The 18,496-nt window shown below is 52.6% G+C and overlaps 7 protein-coding genes across 7 annotated transcripts; 3 read left to right on the forward strand and 4 right to left on the reverse strand.

The window, feature by feature from the left end:
• Nucleotides 1-961: 961 nt before the first annotated feature.
• Nucleotides 962-2,102, reverse strand: LAESUDRAFT_721682 (uncharacterized protein). Its single transcript, XM_040908055.1, has one exon. The coding sequence runs from the start codon at nucleotides 2,075-2,077 to the stop codon at nucleotides 1,229-1,231; it is 849 nt and encodes a 282-aa protein (XP_040768084.1). The 5' UTR covers nucleotides 2,078-2,102; the 3' UTR covers nucleotides 962-1,228.
• Nucleotides 2,103-2,324: 222 nt separating this feature from the next.
• On the forward strand, nucleotides 2,325-2,732 carry LAESUDRAFT_421484 (uncharacterized protein). The gene has a single exon (XM_040902387.1). It carries the CDS (start codon nucleotides 2,441-2,443, stop codon nucleotides 2,681-2,683), a length of 243 nt encoding a protein of 80 aa, XP_040768085.1. The 5' UTR covers nucleotides 2,325-2,440; the 3' UTR covers nucleotides 2,684-2,732.
• Nucleotides 2,733-3,151: 419 nt separating this feature from the next.
• Nucleotides 3,152-7,176, forward strand: LAESUDRAFT_721683 (uncharacterized protein). The gene is made up of 5 exons (XM_040908056.1): nucleotides 3,152-3,568; nucleotides 4,009-4,530; nucleotides 4,587-5,528; nucleotides 5,592-6,695; nucleotides 6,752-7,176. The coding sequence occupies exons 1-5, from the start codon at nucleotides 3,200-3,202 to the stop codon at nucleotides 6,959-6,961; spliced, it is 3,147 nt and encodes a 1,048-aa protein (XP_040768086.1). The 5' UTR covers nucleotides 3,152-3,199; the 3' UTR covers nucleotides 6,962-7,176.
• LAESUDRAFT_793399 (uncharacterized protein) lies at nucleotides 6,862-8,722 on the reverse strand (the record flags this gene model as incomplete). Its single annotated transcript, XM_040913942.1, has 10 exons — nucleotides 6,862-7,366; nucleotides 7,399-7,414; nucleotides 7,505-7,571; nucleotides 7,599-7,658; nucleotides 7,738-7,953; nucleotides 8,011-8,147; nucleotides 8,217-8,281; nucleotides 8,331-8,360; nucleotides 8,405-8,475; nucleotides 8,551-8,722. 10 exons carry the CDS (start codon nucleotides 8,720-8,722, stop codon nucleotides 7,196-7,198), a joined length of 1,005 nt encoding a protein of 334 aa, XP_040768087.1. The 3' UTR covers nucleotides 6,862-7,195.
• A 1,560-nt stretch (nucleotides 8,723-10,282) lies between these two features.
• LAESUDRAFT_755858 (uncharacterized protein) lies at nucleotides 10,283-11,712 on the reverse strand (the record flags this gene model as incomplete). Its single annotated transcript, XM_040912092.1, has 10 exons — nucleotides 10,283-10,465; nucleotides 10,520-10,547; nucleotides 10,604-10,670; nucleotides 10,728-10,870; nucleotides 10,924-11,089; nucleotides 11,149-11,285; nucleotides 11,355-11,420; nucleotides 11,472-11,488; nucleotides 11,541-11,611; nucleotides 11,670-11,712. 10 exons carry the CDS (start codon nucleotides 11,710-11,712, stop codon nucleotides 10,283-10,285), a joined length of 921 nt encoding a protein of 306 aa, XP_040768088.1.
• A 1,382-nt stretch (nucleotides 11,713-13,094) lies between these two features.
• Nucleotides 13,095-14,593, forward strand: LAESUDRAFT_673062 (NAD-P-binding protein). The gene is made up of 7 exons (XM_040905513.1): nucleotides 13,095-13,268; nucleotides 13,332-13,372; nucleotides 13,441-13,588; nucleotides 13,651-13,756; nucleotides 13,825-14,113; nucleotides 14,169-14,297; nucleotides 14,350-14,593. The coding sequence occupies exons 1-7, from the start codon at nucleotides 13,152-13,154 to the stop codon at nucleotides 14,543-14,545; spliced, it is 1,026 nt and encodes a 341-aa protein (XP_040768089.1). The 5' UTR covers nucleotides 13,095-13,151; the 3' UTR covers nucleotides 14,546-14,593.
• Nucleotides 14,594-15,140: 547 nt separating this feature from the next.
• On the reverse strand, nucleotides 15,141-18,386 carry LAESUDRAFT_644605 (uncharacterized protein; the record flags this gene model as incomplete). Its single annotated transcript, XM_040903867.1, has 7 exons — nucleotides 15,141-15,593; nucleotides 15,652-15,724; nucleotides 15,798-16,142; nucleotides 16,207-16,302; nucleotides 16,364-16,617; nucleotides 16,679-17,807; nucleotides 17,857-18,386. The coding sequence occupies 7 exons, from the start codon at nucleotides 18,384-18,386 to the stop codon at nucleotides 15,141-15,143; spliced, it is 2,880 nt and encodes a 959-aa protein (XP_040768090.1).
• Between the last annotated feature and the right edge of the window lie 110 nt (nucleotides 18,387-18,496).

Genomic DNA, 18,496 nt, shown 5'->3' on the forward strand with positions numbered 1-18,496 from the left:
GATGGTAGCGCAAGAAGTATGACACCTGAAAAGTCCATGTATGCTGAGTGATCACTAGCACTCTCTGCGCACCCAATGGGACTGTAGGGGCAGTGTCCGTCTGCTTCGTTCAGAACTCGCGTAAATCAAACCTGTCATACTCTATTGGATGGGCTCCCTTCTTGTGCCAGGGCTGTCGAGATCAAGGGCCGCCCCCGAGTGCTACTGTCCATGGAGAAATCAGAAATCTTCACGGCATCATGCGGCTGACGGACTGTTCCGAGGTAAGTCGCCAATGTGGTATGAGTCCAATCGCCGTGTGCGAAGAATCGCTCATCGACCTCAGATGAGATGATGACGCATTATCGACAAACACACGAGGCAAGAATACTCGAATAATTCCCTCGTTTACACCCGTCAATGGTCAATGGTCTGACTGATCCCCGTATGCAGTCCGCATACACATCATTTTGGATTGGTCCGTAACTAGTGTCGTTGCTTACCAGTTTGAACCGTACTTCGCCTCCGAGCCCCGAGCTGGTCAGTGGTGAGACTTGAGGGATTAATATTTAATGCCCCATATCAAGACGCATGGCCACCACTGACCGGAACGGGAGCAAACGGGGATCTTGCTCCGTTTGAAGCGCCGAGTTCGAGGCCCCAATCCGTTTCGGACAATACACTCTAAACGTCATTCAGTGCCTATGTCATTCTGACACTGATGATTGGTATCAACGAATCTATAGACATGCCAATCTTGGTCGCCGACTTCAGTGCCTGCGAGGATCGATGGCCTTCGACTTTCCGCTCTAAGACCGGCCCTCTGTGTGTGCTTAATTCGCAGGCAGATCCTGAGCAGATTCTAGACGAATCGCAACTAATCATTCGACGGCGGCGCTGAGGAGAAGCTGAGGCAGCATCTATCTGATCAGCAGCCCTGAATACCATGTGGTTGTGGTAGTCGGACCCATTAAGCATAGCACAAGAACACGATTCGTTGCGCATCCGAACATCGCTAAGGCCTGGCATCGAACTTATGCCGTGTGCCAACCTGTCAAGCATGGCGAGGTAGTACAGCGACAAAGAACAAAAAATTCTACAATGCGACAAAGAATAGCTGATGATGTATAGTGAGAAGTCCCACACGAAAGGTATCGTATATTCGCGCTCGTTTCATGTATCCGATGGGTGCGGTGCATACTCAATGTGAAAGGAAGAACGGCACCCACTCCAAATCGCCCCACTAACCTCATCCTTGCCTTTCAGTTTCCTGCAACACTTTGAGATGCCGGAATACGGTATAGATGCCTTCCCGCACCGCTTCCGTGTCCTCCTCCACCACTCTTTGCAGCACCGGCGAAAATTTGTCCGGGTGCCACCGCAACAACGACGTACGAATTCTATCGCGTCGAGTTACAGTGTTGCCTCTGATTTTAAGTGGGCCAAAAAGAACCTCCTCCATCGCTTTCTGCGTCAAGTCTTCCAGCGATATCGGAGTCGGCTTGACGCTGCCCATGAATCTGACCTTGGATGCCGGAGGCATAGGCCATGGGATGTCCTGGAACGTCACCGGCCCACTACCCGCAAGAAGTGTGCGCCATCGCATCTCATATGTCTCCCACAGTTTGATGAGCCGTGCCTCCTCATCCAGGAGGCGCACCTTCGCACGCAGCCGTTCAGTGCGCACCGTGTCCCGTCGACCGTGCGCGTCGAGCAGAGAGCCGCCCATGCGTACCCACTCCATTTCGCCTCTGAGCGCTTCAGCTCGCTCAAAAGCGCGTCGTTCTTCGTTCTCCTTTGCCTCGCGCCGGCAGCGTTCTTGCCATGCTGCTTCCTTGAGACGTATCTGGACGTCGCGTAACGCCTCGGCCTCGCGTTCTTTGAAGGCTTGTGCACTCTGTTGGACGCGCTGACTCACAGGAAGCGTGAATGTGACGCGTCCATCTGCGTTGACGTTCGGCGGGAACGCAAAATAGCCTAGGTTCCGCCATGGTTTGGGTGGCGTGATCTCCATGTCCTCGCCCATATTTTGGTTGTCATTAGTGGAATCGTCCATGGCGGCGTACAGAAGACCAGAATTCGGTTCACCTAATGTCATGCAGTAAGAAAGACTGACAGCTTGCAGAAAGGCGTTGGTGAGGAAAGCGCCGTGTCGGAGGCGTGGTTTCAACAGAGCGATTACGTAAGTGGTGTTCGCAATGGTGGGCGCCCGATCGGTAAACCCGCATTGAAGTCGTTGCCTATCGTTTCAGTGGCCCACAAATTCACTTCAACGATCTGCGGCTGCAACACTCTGCATCGCTTCTTCCGAATGCGAAACGTTCTCTACATCTAGTTAGAAGCCCGGTGTCTGTTCGCACCGGATAAATGATACAATTGAAGACGTTTAGGACAATGCTGCGAACTTCTGATACGTTTGGCTAGCAAGTCTCCCAGAACGCTGTCTGATAAGTCTCTTTGTATGTGGAGTGAAACGGGATGGAGATTGCTTCAGTGTGAGACTAAGATGCTGTTCATATCATGCATTATTGTACCTTGTCTTGTTAAGAAGTTCCAAATTTCCAGACATTGTCGTGTTTCATCAGCATCAGTATCATACTGGCTCTGGTCATCCAGTCCTGTCTATCTCTCTAGTCATCCAGTCCTGTCTATCCATAATAAAACTAAGTTATCTGCGCACTGGCATCAAGTCCGAAACTTGTGAGGGCAATGGAACCAAATCAGTTCGACACAAATCCTGGATTGGAGCGATAAATATGAGCTCTATGAACATAGCACCTGTGTCTCTTCTGCGCACCAGACTACACAGCACGAACACTTTCAAATACTCGGGGTAGCGCGCCGCATTTGTTCCAACAATAATTTGTTCTGCGTACAACATTCCCATTTAGCCGCCACAATTCGGTGGCACCAGACCTCAGACTGCATACAGGCGACCTTACAGGTTGCTCGTGGTAGCGGGAGCAATTTCTGTGCATGAGGTGCTCTCTGGAAATGCCATCGAGACACAGGAAACAAGCGGCGCGCGAATAGATGGGAGGAACCTAACGGAAGTCGCAGCATCAGGGAGGAAGCGCCGCAGAGGCGGTGGCGGTAAACCGCGCTTAAGCGCAGTTTCGGGCTCCGCCGCAAGAGGCAACGTTCTCCTTCTCAATCTCAACGCCTGCAATCGACGGCCGCGCGGGACTAGAGCCGAGTCGACGTCTGGCTGGCTGCCCAGATGAGCGAGTATTACCGCCCTTCCGTCCCTTTTCCCAGCGTCCCCTCCGGACATCAGCTCTACAATGCTACCGTCATCCCCAGCTCTGTCGCCAACGATGTCGACGACGCGCACGATCCATTCGATGCAAACGGCTCATCTGACACCGGGCAGACACGTTACTGCTCGGTAAGAGGTTGCGGCAATGAGCTCATCCCCGGATATACTGGCAAGATGTGCGAGGTCTGCCGCGGCCGTCATCGCATATATGCGAGCACGAAGCGAGCAAAGCGTAAGATGGAGAAGGCGGCAATGGGCGCGCAGAACGGGCAGCCGGTCGTGTGGATGCCATCTGACGATAACGTCGAGGACAACGAACCAGTCGTCGAGGTAAGTCTGCGTGTCATATCGATCGAGATGGGCCGTGTGCTTTGCAGAGATATCTGTAACGAAATCTTCCCTGCACGAGCATGTACTAGTCCATGCGTCTACCTGCAACAATGCATACATGGTCTCGTGAATCAGGCGGAATGCATGTAGCTGCTTCTGACCAAGTGTCACACCGAGACGCTCGTAGCTGTGCAGGCTGTATCTCGTATGTTTTGATTGGTTTCTATCTGCGCTTGCATGTGGTATGCTCAGATGACATATTGTTTGAACGCCTGAAAAGCCGATCCGGTGGACGGGTCCACGTCTCGTGTATGCATTACTTGCAGAAACCGATGTTGTGTTGGAAGCTTCTGATATAATTGTTCTACAACTAATGTTACCTGGTCTATGTCTCCCGCCTCGGCCGATGCTTTTGATGATAACGCTGACATCCCTCACAGCAGACTCCGGCATCGTTCGTGTATGCCTCGAGCACTTGGGACCATAGTGCCATCGACCCTGCTCTCTTCTCAAGCGACTCAGAACTCGCCAATGCCCTTCTCCCCGTGTCACCTCCGAGATCAAAGAATCCGGCACAGTCCGGTTCCTCGTTGCACATGTCTGCTATGACATTGAGCTCCAATCCACAGTCTTCCAGTAGCATAAGCTCAATGCCTACTCCCATGGCTGATCATCCGGTGAACACCCCGCACACACCCAGCTCCACAGGCTGCAGGGGCAGCACGAGCCCACCCGAGACGGAAGATTCATCTCTCCCGCCGCGCTACTGCTCGATCAAAGGCTGCAAGGCACTTGTTCCGGGTAACTCGTTCTTCAAGATGTGTGAGCCGTGTCGGGACCGATACCGCAACTATGGCACCACGAAGCGTGCCAAGTGGAAGCGCGAGAAGGAAATTGCTGTTGCGGAATTGCACAAGATGCGCGAGGAGGAGGACAGGCGCCGGATAGAAGCAGGATTACCTGTAAGCCCTTCTGACTCATTTAGGACCGCATATAGTGACCAATCGCGTACCTATAGCCTCTGTCCCACCCTTTGGCAGATGACTGGCACGAATGGAATGGCGTTGACGAGGGGCAAGTTCACTCTCCTGGTGCGCTCGTGCCGTCGACAGACGGCAGGTCCAGCGTGGTGACCGTTTTGCCGCGCCCGCCGCGAATGTGTACAGTCTCACACTGCCGGGAGATTCTTCCGGGCGACTACCCGTATCTCCGCTGCGAGCGGCACCGCATACAGAACAGACATCACAGCAAGCTGAAGCGCGTGCGCGACAAGGAGGTAAAGGCGCAGGCGTTTGATGGATGGACTGCCTATTCCTCTGCCTCGCGCCGTGCAACGTCAGAAATGAGCAGGGACGGCGAAGATGGCGGGGACGTGGAGGAGGCGGATGATGAAGACGCCAATACGATGCAGATCGCTGGTATGGGTGGAGTGGATACACCGTTTGGTGAGCCAAGCACGGGCATCCCGCCTGCGGCGCGGGGCACACGGAGGACAAATCACACGTGCTCGATCAAATCGTGTTACAACCTGCTATCGCCGAGTAACCCTTGGAAAATGTGCGACTCGTGCCGCGCGAGGGACCGGCAGGGAAGGAGAGAAAAGGCCTTGAGAGATAGCGGAATTGTTGTGTCGCCTCCGCCACTGAGCGGGAAGGAGTTGGTGAAGGTAGACGCGGCGGGCGAGGCAGATGATGGTGAGAGCGCGAAGAAAGCGGTGAAGAAGACAAAGAAGAAGACGAAGAAGAAAAGGGTGAATGGCATCAGCGAGGCAGACGGCACAGTGGCGGGGGATATGACGATTGTATCTGAGATGCAGGCGTCGGGGATTGAGCAGGATGCGGCAGCTGCGAATGCCTTCCTGCAAGCTGCAGACCATATTGCTGATGAGATCGGGAAGAATGCACTCCCTTCACATGTGCAGCCCACGCTTGTCTTTATGCAGCCGATGGTACAAAGTTCGGTACGTCCATTCTGATGAGTTGTCTTTTTGACATGATCACTGATTATGTGGTAATCCATGCAGAATCTTGACACGGTGCCGACCTCTCCCTTGCAAGCTCCTGCCGCTGACCTTACCCAGCCGTCAGAGGCGAGCCCTCCGGTACGCGCTTCCGCGGACCCCTTCCATCTCGTTTCGGCAGAGCAAATTGTCAACAGGACTGCGCAGGCTGAGGCAGTCTCGACTGCTGGAAAGAAGAGGACTCTGAGGAAGAAAGCGAGGAAAACTGCAGAGGGGGAAGCGCCTACACCCCATTCCGCCGAAGCGTCGGCGTCAACATCGCCTCCATCATCAGAACTTGATGCGAATGTTGCGTCGACATCTGGTGTCTCCATCGTGGTTCCTGAACCCCAGGCTATGAGCAATTCCGTGCCGCCCACTGGACTGACTATACAGGAGATCGCGTCCATCGCCGTAGGCACCGATGTTCCTCCGTCAAGCACCCCGATCGCGCCGCCGTATATGTCGTTCTATATGCCCCCGTACGGGATGCCGCCATACGGCGCACAACCTGGCCCGTACTCGTACGGTGCACCCGCCTACCCATATTCGCATCCCGCGTATGCTCCGTCACCGATGTATCAGCCTCCGTACTATCCCGCAGGATATATGTACCCGCAGCCTTATGGGACACAAGCATATGTCGCCGCCCCCCCTCCTGTCCAGGCTCCTGCTATCAGTGCTGCGCCCACTCATTCTTCCGCCACTGCAGCCACCTCTCCACCACCTCCGCCACCGTCCCAGTCAGTCTACTCGGTATCGGCGGATTTCGTTTCTCATCCGGATTACGCGAACATCCAGCAAGGCATCTCATCGTACGGAGAGGCAGGCGTTCTGCCACTGTACGGCGCCTTCTCAGCGAAGACGGGTGAGCCAAACAACAGATTGACGAACACGCCGTCGGTATTGAGGAGGAAACGCCAGGCGGATCAGGAGGCTGATGGGGAAAATGCGGTTTCTGCATCTATGATGGAAGCGAACAAACGACCGGAGATGGGGGCTGAGCCAGCCGCAGTGTTCGCCAGTGCTGACATCTCTGACCAAAGTGTCGTTGCTTCAGTCCCGGCTAACACAGACAACCGTGAAAACGTGACTGACGAGGCAGGCATTTTACAGAGTGGTATCAAGGCAAGTCTTGCGTCCTAACTCTCAACGAGTCATTACTGAGGATGTCCGCGTTGCAGCTTTGTGGCAGCAAGAGTTGTCATAGGCAACTCCCTTCAAATGCCAGCGGATCGCTCTGCTCTCGATGTAGGGACCGTCTGAAGAAGAAACGGGTCAAAGTGAAGCAGCGGTTCCATCTGGAGCCTCGATCTCTGCTCAGTCGGCCGCAACAGTATGAACGACCGGTGAACACTCACGTCGAGAGCAATGCTACCGTGTTTGCGATTTGAAGATGTGCTGTCATGAAATTATTTGTTTGAGGCGAGAACTACGTGCACTATGGTATTATTTAATGAGATGCGGTATGTTGTGTATTTTTAGGCGTATAGAATCGCATCTCCTTAGGCGGGTATTAGAAGAGTAATTATTACGCTCTCGGATAACGATAAATAACGACAGGACTGATACAGCACGTAGCACAGTCTAATGTTTCATTTATATACTCGTCAACGTTTCATAAAAGTTCATGTCATATCATCCCCGGCAGTGCTAATAATCACTGTCTCTGACATCCAGTCTTCAACAGACATTGAGCGGCCGGCGAATTCGATACTGCCGAGTAGCTCCAAAGTCGTCCCTTCAGATTCATCCGAGCGGTAACTGACCCGTCGCAAGTTGAGGCAGACGTGGGATCTCTGAGAGTGCATAGTCAATATACGAAACTCACGCGACGCTGACGTGACCTACCGCGATGGACATTATAGCAAACTGCCAGCTGGGCGATCAACTAGATTCAGTCGAGATTGTATTGCGGCAGGGAAGACGAGCCTCACCAAAAGCAGAGCCCCACGAGGGGGCTATCCATGAAACGATAGCACAGTAAGTTATACAGCATGATAGCTACGCAGACGATCAAGAGGTACATACCAAAGATGAGAGTGTATGCCCACATTCCATCTCGCACTAGGATGTACAACACGGAGCTTCCTGACAAGCCTCGGCGCATATCGGAGAAAAATCTAATCAAGGTCAAGGCAAAGAAGGTCTCGAACGCGAGAAGGCACACCCTTCTGACTGATTGAGATCAATATAACTTGGAAGTGACGTCCGACGCACCAGTAGGACGTGAAGATACTGGGGGCATGTGTGACCAGGCATGTCGGGTTGAACTGAATTTGGGGTATGCTGAAAGCGAGAATGGTGATCATGGCAGCGACTTCCATGGCGAAAAGCGCAATGACGAGGCCGACGACTGGCCTATTGCAATTAAACATGGCGCAGACTACAGTGAAGACAGGTCATCAACAAGCGTTAGCTTCAGGAAAAATGTTAGATGCACCTCGCGCGATCAGGACGGCCTCGACAGCTATGATCAGCGCTTCGTTCGCGACGAATTGGTATATAGTCAACCCTCGACATTGGTTCGAGTACAGCGGACTGCTGCCGTTTTCTCCAGGAAAAAATCGGACCATTGACCTATTAGCACTAAATCAGCGTTCATAATTGCGTCGTGAGGGCGAAGGGCCGGAGAACTGCAGTACGTACAAAAGAACAACGTATGGGAAATGCCTGATGAAACATATATCCACTTCATCCATGAGTGCGATGCCCTGCGCAGCAATCGGAGTGATCGATCACGTAGAGCATTCATAAACTTACTTCCAAATGTACTCGATCTGCATAATACGTCTTGACAGCAAGAAATTTTAATCAAAGCCCAATATGATGCTCACCTCGGCGACGAGATGAATGAGCATATCGTAAACGACGCAGCAACCGGCGGCGACAACGAGGTACAGGATCACTGAATTGACATATGAGCTGTGAATTGAGATGAGCTCGCAGCGCAGTCTGAACCTCACCCGCGTCATCTACGTACTCCGATACTGTTTCCGAAGTTCCCATGGAACGGTGTTCTTGGCTAGTAATTGAGGCGAGGACAGTGCCAGCCGGTAGCTCGTAGCAATTAAGTGAGCACGACTCGTCACCCGGCGCTCCACAGCTCTCGCTCTACCAGCTTTAGTATATAGCATCCCCACCATGTTGGCCATGAGGTGACATGAGCTCGTCAGAACATTAGAAGACTGATCATCCACATAGACGTGGCCGGCGTAGCGCCAGAAAGTATCAATCATCTGAGAAGGGCTGCTTCTCTGATATAGGAAATTTGCTGCGCACGAATAGGACGAACACCAGCTTTACTAACCACCAGGAGCAGGTGTAATAGACACGCGCGACCGTTGCAATACGCATGGGATGTACAAAGGGGTCGTCTCAGTGCCCGCATGATGCACAACTTCGCGAAGTTGACGGTCTCATCGAAGCATCCGATGCTATATCATGATTTGGCGAGGCAAAATGATAGATTACATCACGGAGTCCAGCTCCGATGCTCTTCGTAGGTTCCGAGCGTCAGTTAGAGAATTAGTGGTTGTCTGATATCCGCTTTCGTCCGTTGAGACTGAGCAAGCTGAACGAGAGGAATCGTTTGAACAAGAAGCAGGCAAGCGATAATGCACATCGAAAGCAGTGAAAATTCCCGTTCTTGTAGGCAACTGAACGACTTTCCGCGTTTGCCAAGTAGGCAGCTTTCACAGCCTGCGTCACGAGGTTGTTCCACTGGAAATCTGATGGAAATACACCAGAAATAAGTAAAGTCATGCCCTGGAAAAATTGTACAGAAGAACTTTCCATCTTTGATTGAAACGAACAAGCGGCAGGAGATGGAAGCTGAGCCAGCTACAGTGTTCGTCAGTGCTGGTGTTTCTGACCAAAGTGTTGTTGTTTCAGTCCCTGCGAACACAGGCGACGGTGAAAACGTGACCGACGAGGCAGGAATTTGACAGAGTGGTATCAAGGCGAGTCTTGCATCCTGACTTTCAGAGAAGCGCTATTGAGAATGTCCGCGTTCCATTTTGTGGCAGCAAGAGTTGGCATAGGCAACTCCCTTCAAATGCCAGCGCATCGCTCTGCTCTCGACGTAAGGATCGTCTGAAGAAGAAACAGGTCAAAGTGAAGCAGCGGTTTCATCTGGAGCCTTGATCTTGCGGATCAGTCGGTCGCAACAGTACTAAGAACGACCAGCTGCAGCGTATACTCACGTCGAGATCTAGCAATGCTACCGTGTTTGCGATTCGAAGGTGTGCTGTCATGAAGTTTATTTGTTTGAGGCGACAACTAAATGCACCATGATATCATTTAATGAGATGGGGTGTTTTAGGCGTATGTCGTCGGGCAGGTAATCTGAAGAGTAATTGTTACGCTCTCGGATAACGATAATTAATGACAGGACTAATACAGCCATAGCACCGTTTTACGATTCATTTACACAGCGTGCATAGCAACATTTTTCCATTGGAAAACAATAGAGAAACTCTGAAAACATATTAAGCTTTGATTTGGAAAAATGGTGAAGAAATTGAAGCTTCCTCCATCATTAAATTGCTATATATGGGCATGTGCTACCCAAATATGGAAACATGTGCATAATATTTCTTAACATTTTTCCAAGGCAGGGCTTTATATTCTTTTACTATATTTTCACGGTTTCTTCAGTGGAAAAATATTGCTGTGCACGCTGTGTTATATACTCGTCAACGCTGCACAAAAGCTCACGTCATATCATGCCCGGCAGTGCTAGTGATCACTGTGTCTGACATCCAATCATCAGCTTCAGCAGGCATGGAGCGGCCGGCGAATTCAATACTGCCGAGCAGCTCCATCCTCAACGTCGTCCCGTCAGATTCATGCGAACGATGACTGAACCGTCGCAAGTTGAGCAAGACGTGGGATCCCTGGGACTGAATGATCAGTATACGAAGGTCACGCGAGATACTAATGCGACTTACCGCGATGGACATTATAGCAAACTCCCAGCTGGGCGATCAACATGTTCAGTCGAGATTGCGTTGCAGCAAGCAAAATGAGCTCACCAAAAGCAAAGCCCCGCAAGGGAACCATCTATGAGATGGTAGCACAGCGTGTTCAGCAGCATGATAGCTACGCATGAAATGCATCAAGAAACCGTCACCGATCATACGATCAACAGGTACGAACCGAAGATGACAGCGTACGCCCACATCCCGTCTCGAACTAGGATGTACAACACGGAGGTTCCCGACAGGCCTCGGCGTATATCAGAGAAAAACCTAATCAAGGTCAAAGCAAAGAGGAAGGTCTCGAACGCGAGAGACCACAGCCTTTTCACCCACTCAGATTGGAATAACTAGCTCAGGAGTGGCGTTCAACGCACCAGTAGGACGTGAAGATACTCGGAGTGTGTGTGATCAGGCATGTCGGGCTGAACTGGATTCTGGGTATGCTGAACGCGAGGACGGTGATCATGGCAGCGACTTCCATAGCGAAAAGCGCAATGACGAGGCCGACGACTGGCTTATTGCGATTAAACATGGCGCAGACTACGGTTCAGGTGAGCCATCAGCGAGCGTCAGCTTCAGGGTATAAATGATAGACGCACCTCGTGCGATCAGAATAGCCTCGACAGCTACAGTCAGCGCTTCATTCGCGATGAATTGGTATGTGATGAACCCTCGACATTGGTTCGAGTGCAGCCGACTGCCGCTGCTTGATCCAGGGAGAAAAACATTGATTGTTCTATCAGAGGTAAATCAGCATCCGTAATTGCATCGCGAGGGCGAAGGCTCGGAAAATGATGGCACGTACATGGGAACGATGTATGGGAAGTGCCTGATGAAGGCATATATCCACTTCATCCATGAATGCGATGCTCTGGGCAGCAATCGGTGAGTGATCGATCATGTCCGGCGTTCATAAACTTACTTCCAGATGTACTCGATCTGCAGAATATGTCTCAACAGCGTAGAGGTAATCAAAGCTCATCATGCTCACCTCGTCGCCGAGATGAATGAGCATATCATAAACGAGGCAGCAAGTGGCGGCGACATTGAGGTACTTGATCACTTGATTGAGATACGAGATGTGAATTGAGATCAGCTCGCAGAGCAGTCCGAACCTCACCCGTAATATCTGCGTACTCCGAGACTGTTTCCGAAGTGACCATGGAACCGTGTTCCTGGCTAGTTACTGAGGAGAAGACAGTGCCAGCCGGTACCTCGCAGTAATCAAGTGAGCGCGACTTGTCACCCGACACTCCCCAGCTCTCGCTCTACCAGCTTTATAATATAGCATCCCCACCAGCGACTCATGTTGGCCACGAGCTGATATGCCGAAAGATAGCGATCGGAGATAAGCAGCTTCCTTTTAAATTTGTTCTCGACGACCTTCTTCAGAACGCTAGAAGACCGATTTGGCCACATAACGTTAGTCGGCGTAGCACCAGACAGTATCAGTCATCTGAGAAGGGCTGCCTCGCTGTGCACGAGGAGAACGAAGACCACTTTTACTACGCAACTGGAGCTGGCTGAAGGACTGTTGCCATACGCATCAGATGCACGGAGCGTCGCCTCAGCACCCGCTTGACGCACAACTTCGCGAAGTCGCCGGTCTCGTCGGAGCACCCGACGCTCGTGATGGTATAGCATGACTTGGCGAGGCCAAACGATGCATTACATCATGGAGTCCAGCTCCGATGCCCTCTTCGCAGATTCCGAGAGCCAGTCGGCGAATGAGTGGTCGTCTACATTCGCCTCTACTCGCCGGGGCTGAACGAGAGGAATTGGTTGGATAAGCAGCAGGCAAGAGGGAATCCGCGTTGTAAACAATGAAGAATTCCGGTTTCTGTAGGAAACTGAACGAGTCAAACGTATCTCCGTCACCAGCTTTGTGGGAATTCATCGTAATGCGACCAGCGTCCTTGGAAGGGTTATAGATGCGCCATCGTCCTGTTTTTCACGAAGGAGAATCGAACATGTACATACAAACCGGCGTCGCATCACGGATCGTCTGTGTCGATCATCACTATGAATCCTTCCGAAAAGCCTTGTTTCCGGTAAATGCATGATTGTTTTGAAATGCAGGCATTGAACATTGAACAAAGAGTGTTGCATTGTTGAACAAGTAGATGGAGACATTTAGCAAAAGACAAGGGGGGCGGTGACATCGAGCGCTTGCGCCACGCGGGCCACAACGCCATGTAGTTCCAGGATAACGTTTCAGCGGACCCATAAGAGGGAATGATATATAAGCTTCAAAAAATGTCCCGTACGCTGAAGAGCATTTGGGCAAAGTTGAGATAGTGTGACCTTTGAATGACATATTACATGGTTAAAATTGTTATTCCCCAGAGACCATCTGACACAATAATAGTTATACGCTGCAGGTGACCGATGAGGTGATGAACCATTCAATAGCATTAAATGATACAACATCTCAATCAACAGCGCTCGCAGCACTGATGGGCTTACGAGAGCAAAAAATCCACAGTTATTCGGTCATTTGTCAGCGAATCTGGTCCCGACGGACATGATACTGAGATCGTTTGCACCGTTCCGCTCCCAACTCGTCCGATTGTCAAGGTTCATCACTATTCGCTATCCACAAATGTCGTCTCCGTCGCAGATGCAGGCGATTTTGATCAACAAGCAGGGAGACTTTGACGTGATCGAGAAGGCAGCTGTCCCCGTTCCGCAGGCTGCGCCTGGCAATATCCTCGTGAAGGTGCGTTGCACACAGGGAGGTTCGATGCATGCAGGTGGATGTGATTGGTTGGTTACGTTCTAGATGGCCTATGGCGGCGTAAACTTCATAGATACCTACTATAGGTGACGTTTAATCCGTCCTCCATGATAATTTACGCGGAACCGTTAAATGATCGTTTGCGTTTGATCAGGAAAGGCTTGTACAACATCAACCAGTTTCCGTTCATCGTTGGCAGCGAAGGTTCTGGCACTATTGCCAGCCTGCCATCCGACGAGAACGTCGTAAACTACGAAGAGTACAAGAAACGAAATTTTGCCGTGGGTGGCAAAGTCGCGGTGGTGCGTAATGTCGTGCGAATGCCAAGGCGCAGTGTTCGCGACTGACTTTACTGGGTACGCAGTATAACCTCGGCCTGTTCGCGGAGTACGCCAGTGTACCATGGAAGAACGTCTTTCCGGTACCTGAATCCGTACCGCTACGCACGGCAGCAGCCGGTCTTGCTCAAGGTGCATATTATAAACATAAGAAGACGATCTAGGCTTTCCAACATCATGATGCGTCACCAATCGTACAGGCATAACCGTCGTGTCCTTCGTCGAAGAGGCGTATAACGTCCAACCAAACGATATAATCCTCGTGCACACCGTCGCAGGTGGGCTCGGCCTTCTCTTCGCGCAGCTCATCAAGGCGCGCGGTGCGACCGTCATCGGGACGACGAGCACGCCCGAGAAGGCGGCGCTCGCGCGTGCGCACGGCGCAGACCATGTCATCCTGTACCCCAAGGAGGACACCGTGCAGCGTGTGTTGGAGATCACGCATGGCGAGGGTGTCCATGCGGTCTTCGACGGCGTAGGCAAGGATACGTGCGTCTTACACTGCGCACCGACTGCGGGCGTCACGTTGATGCGAGCCATGTAGATTTGACAATGACTTCAAGCTCCTCCGCCGGAAGGGCACGTTGGTCTCTGTAGGTAATGCCTCCGGCGCGGTCCCACCTTTCGCGCCGCTCAAGCTGGCCGAGAAGAATCTGAGGCTCTTGCGACCGACGTACGTTTTTTCCTGCAATCCTCCAGGGTGACTTGTAATCACACCTTCGTAGGCTGGGTAACTACATCGCTACCCCGGAGGAAGGCCGCAGGTACACCACCAAGCTGTTCAAACTCATCGCGGACGGGACGCTCAAGATCAACGTTTTCCGTGAGTATCCCTTCACAGCGGAAGGTGTCAAGCAGGCACAGAAGGACCTTACTGGTGGAAAGACCACTGGAAAGCTCGTGATCAAGATCGCGGAGTGATGTGGAAGTACTGGCGTGAGACGAGCGGCGGAAAGGCCGAGATGTAACCACATAATGTACTTGTATGCAAAGACGTGTACCGCCGATAAGAAGTCATGCATGGGAAATATTGAGTCTGGGATTTAGGTGTGGGTGCTTGAGCTCGTCGATAAAGAAAATCACTCGGTGGGGTCTCAACATGCTCTTCCATTGCACAACTCTACGACGTAACCGCACGAGGAAGAACTGCACAGTGTACCGGCATGAGAATCCACCGGCCTAGCAAGATTCTATCCGCATCCGAGCTTGATCCCTATATCATGTGTATTCCGCGTTACGGGTCCGATGGAAATACGACATTATATTTGAGGATACGCGTAGTTCACGGAAGCAGTGCCGAATATCGAGAGAAAGGGTGCCACAGTGAAAAACTGGCCGCTTTATCCGTTGGATAAGCTGGAATAAACAAAAAAATATGAGCAAATTATACGTCGCATGATGGGGACAGTTATAAGTTAACCATATGCATCACACGCATGTACGGTATCTGTATACGTAGTCTGTGCATATTACATATTAACCAATACCTCTACTACACTCTAGAGTCGGTACCTTTTCATGCATCATCCTCCCAACTATCTGGGACATGTTCATCCGCATGGGCGGCGATAGTAACCGCTTGATGTGGGGGATGAGGGAGTGAAACTGCCGACGACGGACGAGTTGCAGGCGGTGACCCCACAGGCCTGGAAGCCCACACGCTGGAAGAAGCCGAATTCGGCGGACGCGCAACAGCAGCGCTCCAGCCTCCAAGCCCCGACGTGGGCGGAGGAATTATGGAACGCGCCGGAGGCGCAGCGGCTCGAGGCAACTGATGCACGGTGGGGCTGCGTAGATCTGCTAATTTGCCGAGATTGAAAGCAGGTGAGCTGGATGACGATTGTGGTACCGTGGCGGCGGCCGAGAGGAGGGGAGCGGGTAGCCGCGAATCAATCCGCCTAAAAAGCTGAACGCTGCGGTTTGGCTCTTGATCCACCATCTGCGTGTCGATGCGGTATACAGCAGCGAGCTGCATCCGAAACATTAGCCCGGCCAATTTCTAGAAGGGAATGACGACCGTCACTTACATCATGAACGAACTTCCGCCTTACTTCCGGCATCGGTGCTAAGATCTGACTCTTCTTGTCGGACGAGAGGAAGCTTTTTTTAGAAAAATAGAAAAGGGGGACCACATGAGTTTCCCATCTGATATCTGAATCGTGATAGAACTTACTCGGCTAGGCTCTTCTCAACCATGGTACAAAATTTCGCATTGGCCTTCGCAAACGCTAACAACTCGTCACTGTACGTGACTGGATGCATCGTACCACGGTCTGGATTTATGCCTAGAGCTTCCGCGAGACGAGCATTACGCTTGGCGACCAGACATTCGTTCGAGCACTTGAGCTGTTGCGAGTGTTCGCGACCCGTAGGGTTGGTAGTGCAGCGTCCGCAAGGGACTTGTTGGCGGATGCGCCCGCAAGGACAGGTGAGAGTCACGATAGAGCGGCAGGGCTCTGCCTCGGAACAGGCCGCAGGTGCGTGACACGGTAAGGGACAAGGGTGATGAGCGGGAAGGCTGGTGCAGTATATCCATGAGCGCACCGTTATCGACGGGGAAACGAAAAAAAGAAGCAACATACCAAAGTTTACGTGGCTTGCCACAGACCGCTGTACAGGGACCACAAGCGTCGCTGTGACACAAGCGCTCGCAACGATGGAACCCGCACGCGAGCAACCTAAACAGTGGATGAGACAATCAGCATCCGTCATTGACAGCAGAGCCAGAATACGTCTTACTTTCCGCACGGCGTTCCACATGAAACCTTCTCCTGCGAGCACTTTACGTTGTCGACCATCTTTTTTCCACATGCACATCGCTTGCTTGTCAAGAAAACACACGGCGGGCATGGAATCGGATCTTCGTGACATAGATGCTGGGCCTTCGGATGACCACAGGGCGGCGGGGGACGCGCACACGGATAATGACAGCTTATGCGGGTTCCACACGGAATTGGTGGTTCAAGAATCGTGCGCCCACAATTGCAAATCATCTACCAGCCAGCAGTGGTTAAAATCGCCGGAATGTGATCATCGACGCTAACGGGGACTCACCTCATCAAAAGAACTCCTCAGGCACAGCGGGCATGCGCCTCTGTGGTCGCGCTGCTCACAATGATGGTTTCCGCAAGATAGCAACTTCCCACAAACCAGGTCGCACTCGTGCCACCCTGCCTCGTCCACTATCGCGCTCTCCATTTCCGCCTTCTTTTTCCCCTTACCCTTCGCTGCGCTCGCAAGGCTCGCCAGCGGACAGCACAAGCGATTGCACCGATGTTTCCCGCAGGCCCGCAGCGCGGTGCAAGGCCGATCACAAAAGATTTCTTCCACGCCAGGGTCATCGCGTCCACGCGCCTGGTCCTCGAAGCACGGCACGTCCCGCGTCGTCGCACCGCACCGGCAGGGACGCACAACCATGATGCGGCACGGCGGACATGGGCCGGTGTGGCAGCGAGCTGAGCATGCGTGACTGCATCCCTCGAGCGGCTTCATGCAGTTCGACTCGCACGTCGGAATAGGATCCGTGCATGATGTCCGCATAAGCAATGTACCAGGAGGGAAGAATGGTGAAGAAGACGGCTTGAGCACGTGCTTGCCGCACGGACAATGTGTGACGAGCGACGGGGAGCGGGGGCAAGGCTCAGGCGTGAGCGACGGCGGATGACAGGGCTTGGAACAAGTGTGGATGCCACAGTCGAACGGTCGCCCGCATATTTCTCCGCATTCGAACTGCCCAGTCCACCTCTTCTCCTGACCTTCTTCCATTACAGCGCACTCTTTCTCCTCGCCCTCACCACACCCCAGCTCCCGTTCCTCCTTCCCGCAGTAACATCGCGCCTTATGCCGAACCTTGCACGGCGGACAAGGTCCGGGATGGCATATCTCCTCGCAGTCATGATTCCCACAGCTTAATTTATGCCCACACTTTTGCCCGCAGGACAGTTCCGCGGCTGTCTTGTCGCTTGTCTTTTCCGGCGCGAGATGTGAGCACCGGAATGAGAGCATCTGCTTTCCGCAGTGGCATGGAAGCTGTAACGTCACCTGGCAGGGCGGACATGGACCCGGGTGGCATGCAAGAGGACAGGGATGCCCACAAGCACGGGGACGAGAGCATAGGTTCCCACACGAGTGTGGGGTCGCAAGACGAGAAAGCTTGGGCTCGAGGGTAGATCCACAAAAACACCTAAGTGGTCATGAGTCGCCGAACAGATATGCGAGACATGTTGACTCACCAATACCCGCTTGGCACAATTTCCCTCTTCGCTTGACATCCTGGACACCTCCACTCTCCCTTCTTCTCCACGCCACGCGCACGCCATGCCGCCGTAATATCTTTCACGCTCTTCGATGCCCACGCCCGAATGCACTTCAGGTGAAAAGTCGTCCAGCAGCACTGTGCCGTGTTAGCTCTCGGTCGTGAGCCATCGCCCTCGTCGTCTGTCGCGGCAGAGATCGGAATTGAAGGCGAGCAGGACCATGTCGGTTGAGCAGGATGAATAGCAGCGAAGCAGATAAGACAGTCAGGATAAGGAGCTGTGCTGAGGTCACGGATGAGTCGCGACGTGAGATCGTCCGCCTTTGGAGCAGCGTTGCGGTGCTTCTGCGACGGCTTCGCTTCCTGCTTCTCGAACGCCGCCGTCGCCGACTCCGTCAGGGAGCTGTTGAATTTTCCACCACGACGGCTCCTTTTGGGTACTTGCCGAGGAGCAGCAGGCTTCTTCCCGTCCAACTCTGCCTGTGCAGACACTACATGCTCGAACATGGCAGATGAAGTTGCAGAGACTTCCTGCTTCGCGGGCGCCGCTGCCGCTGAGACCGTCAGGAGGCTGTTGAACTTTCCATAACGGCGGCTAGTTCTGGGTCCTTGCCGAG

The sequence above is a fragment of the Laetiporus sulphureus genome, assembly GCF_001632365.1.
Source record: "Laetiporus sulphureus 93-53 unplaced genomic scaffold LAESUscaffold_5, whole genome shotgun sequence".
Lineage (NCBI taxonomy): Eukaryota > Fungi > Basidiomycota > Agaricomycetes > Polyporales > Laetiporaceae > Laetiporus > Laetiporus sulphureus.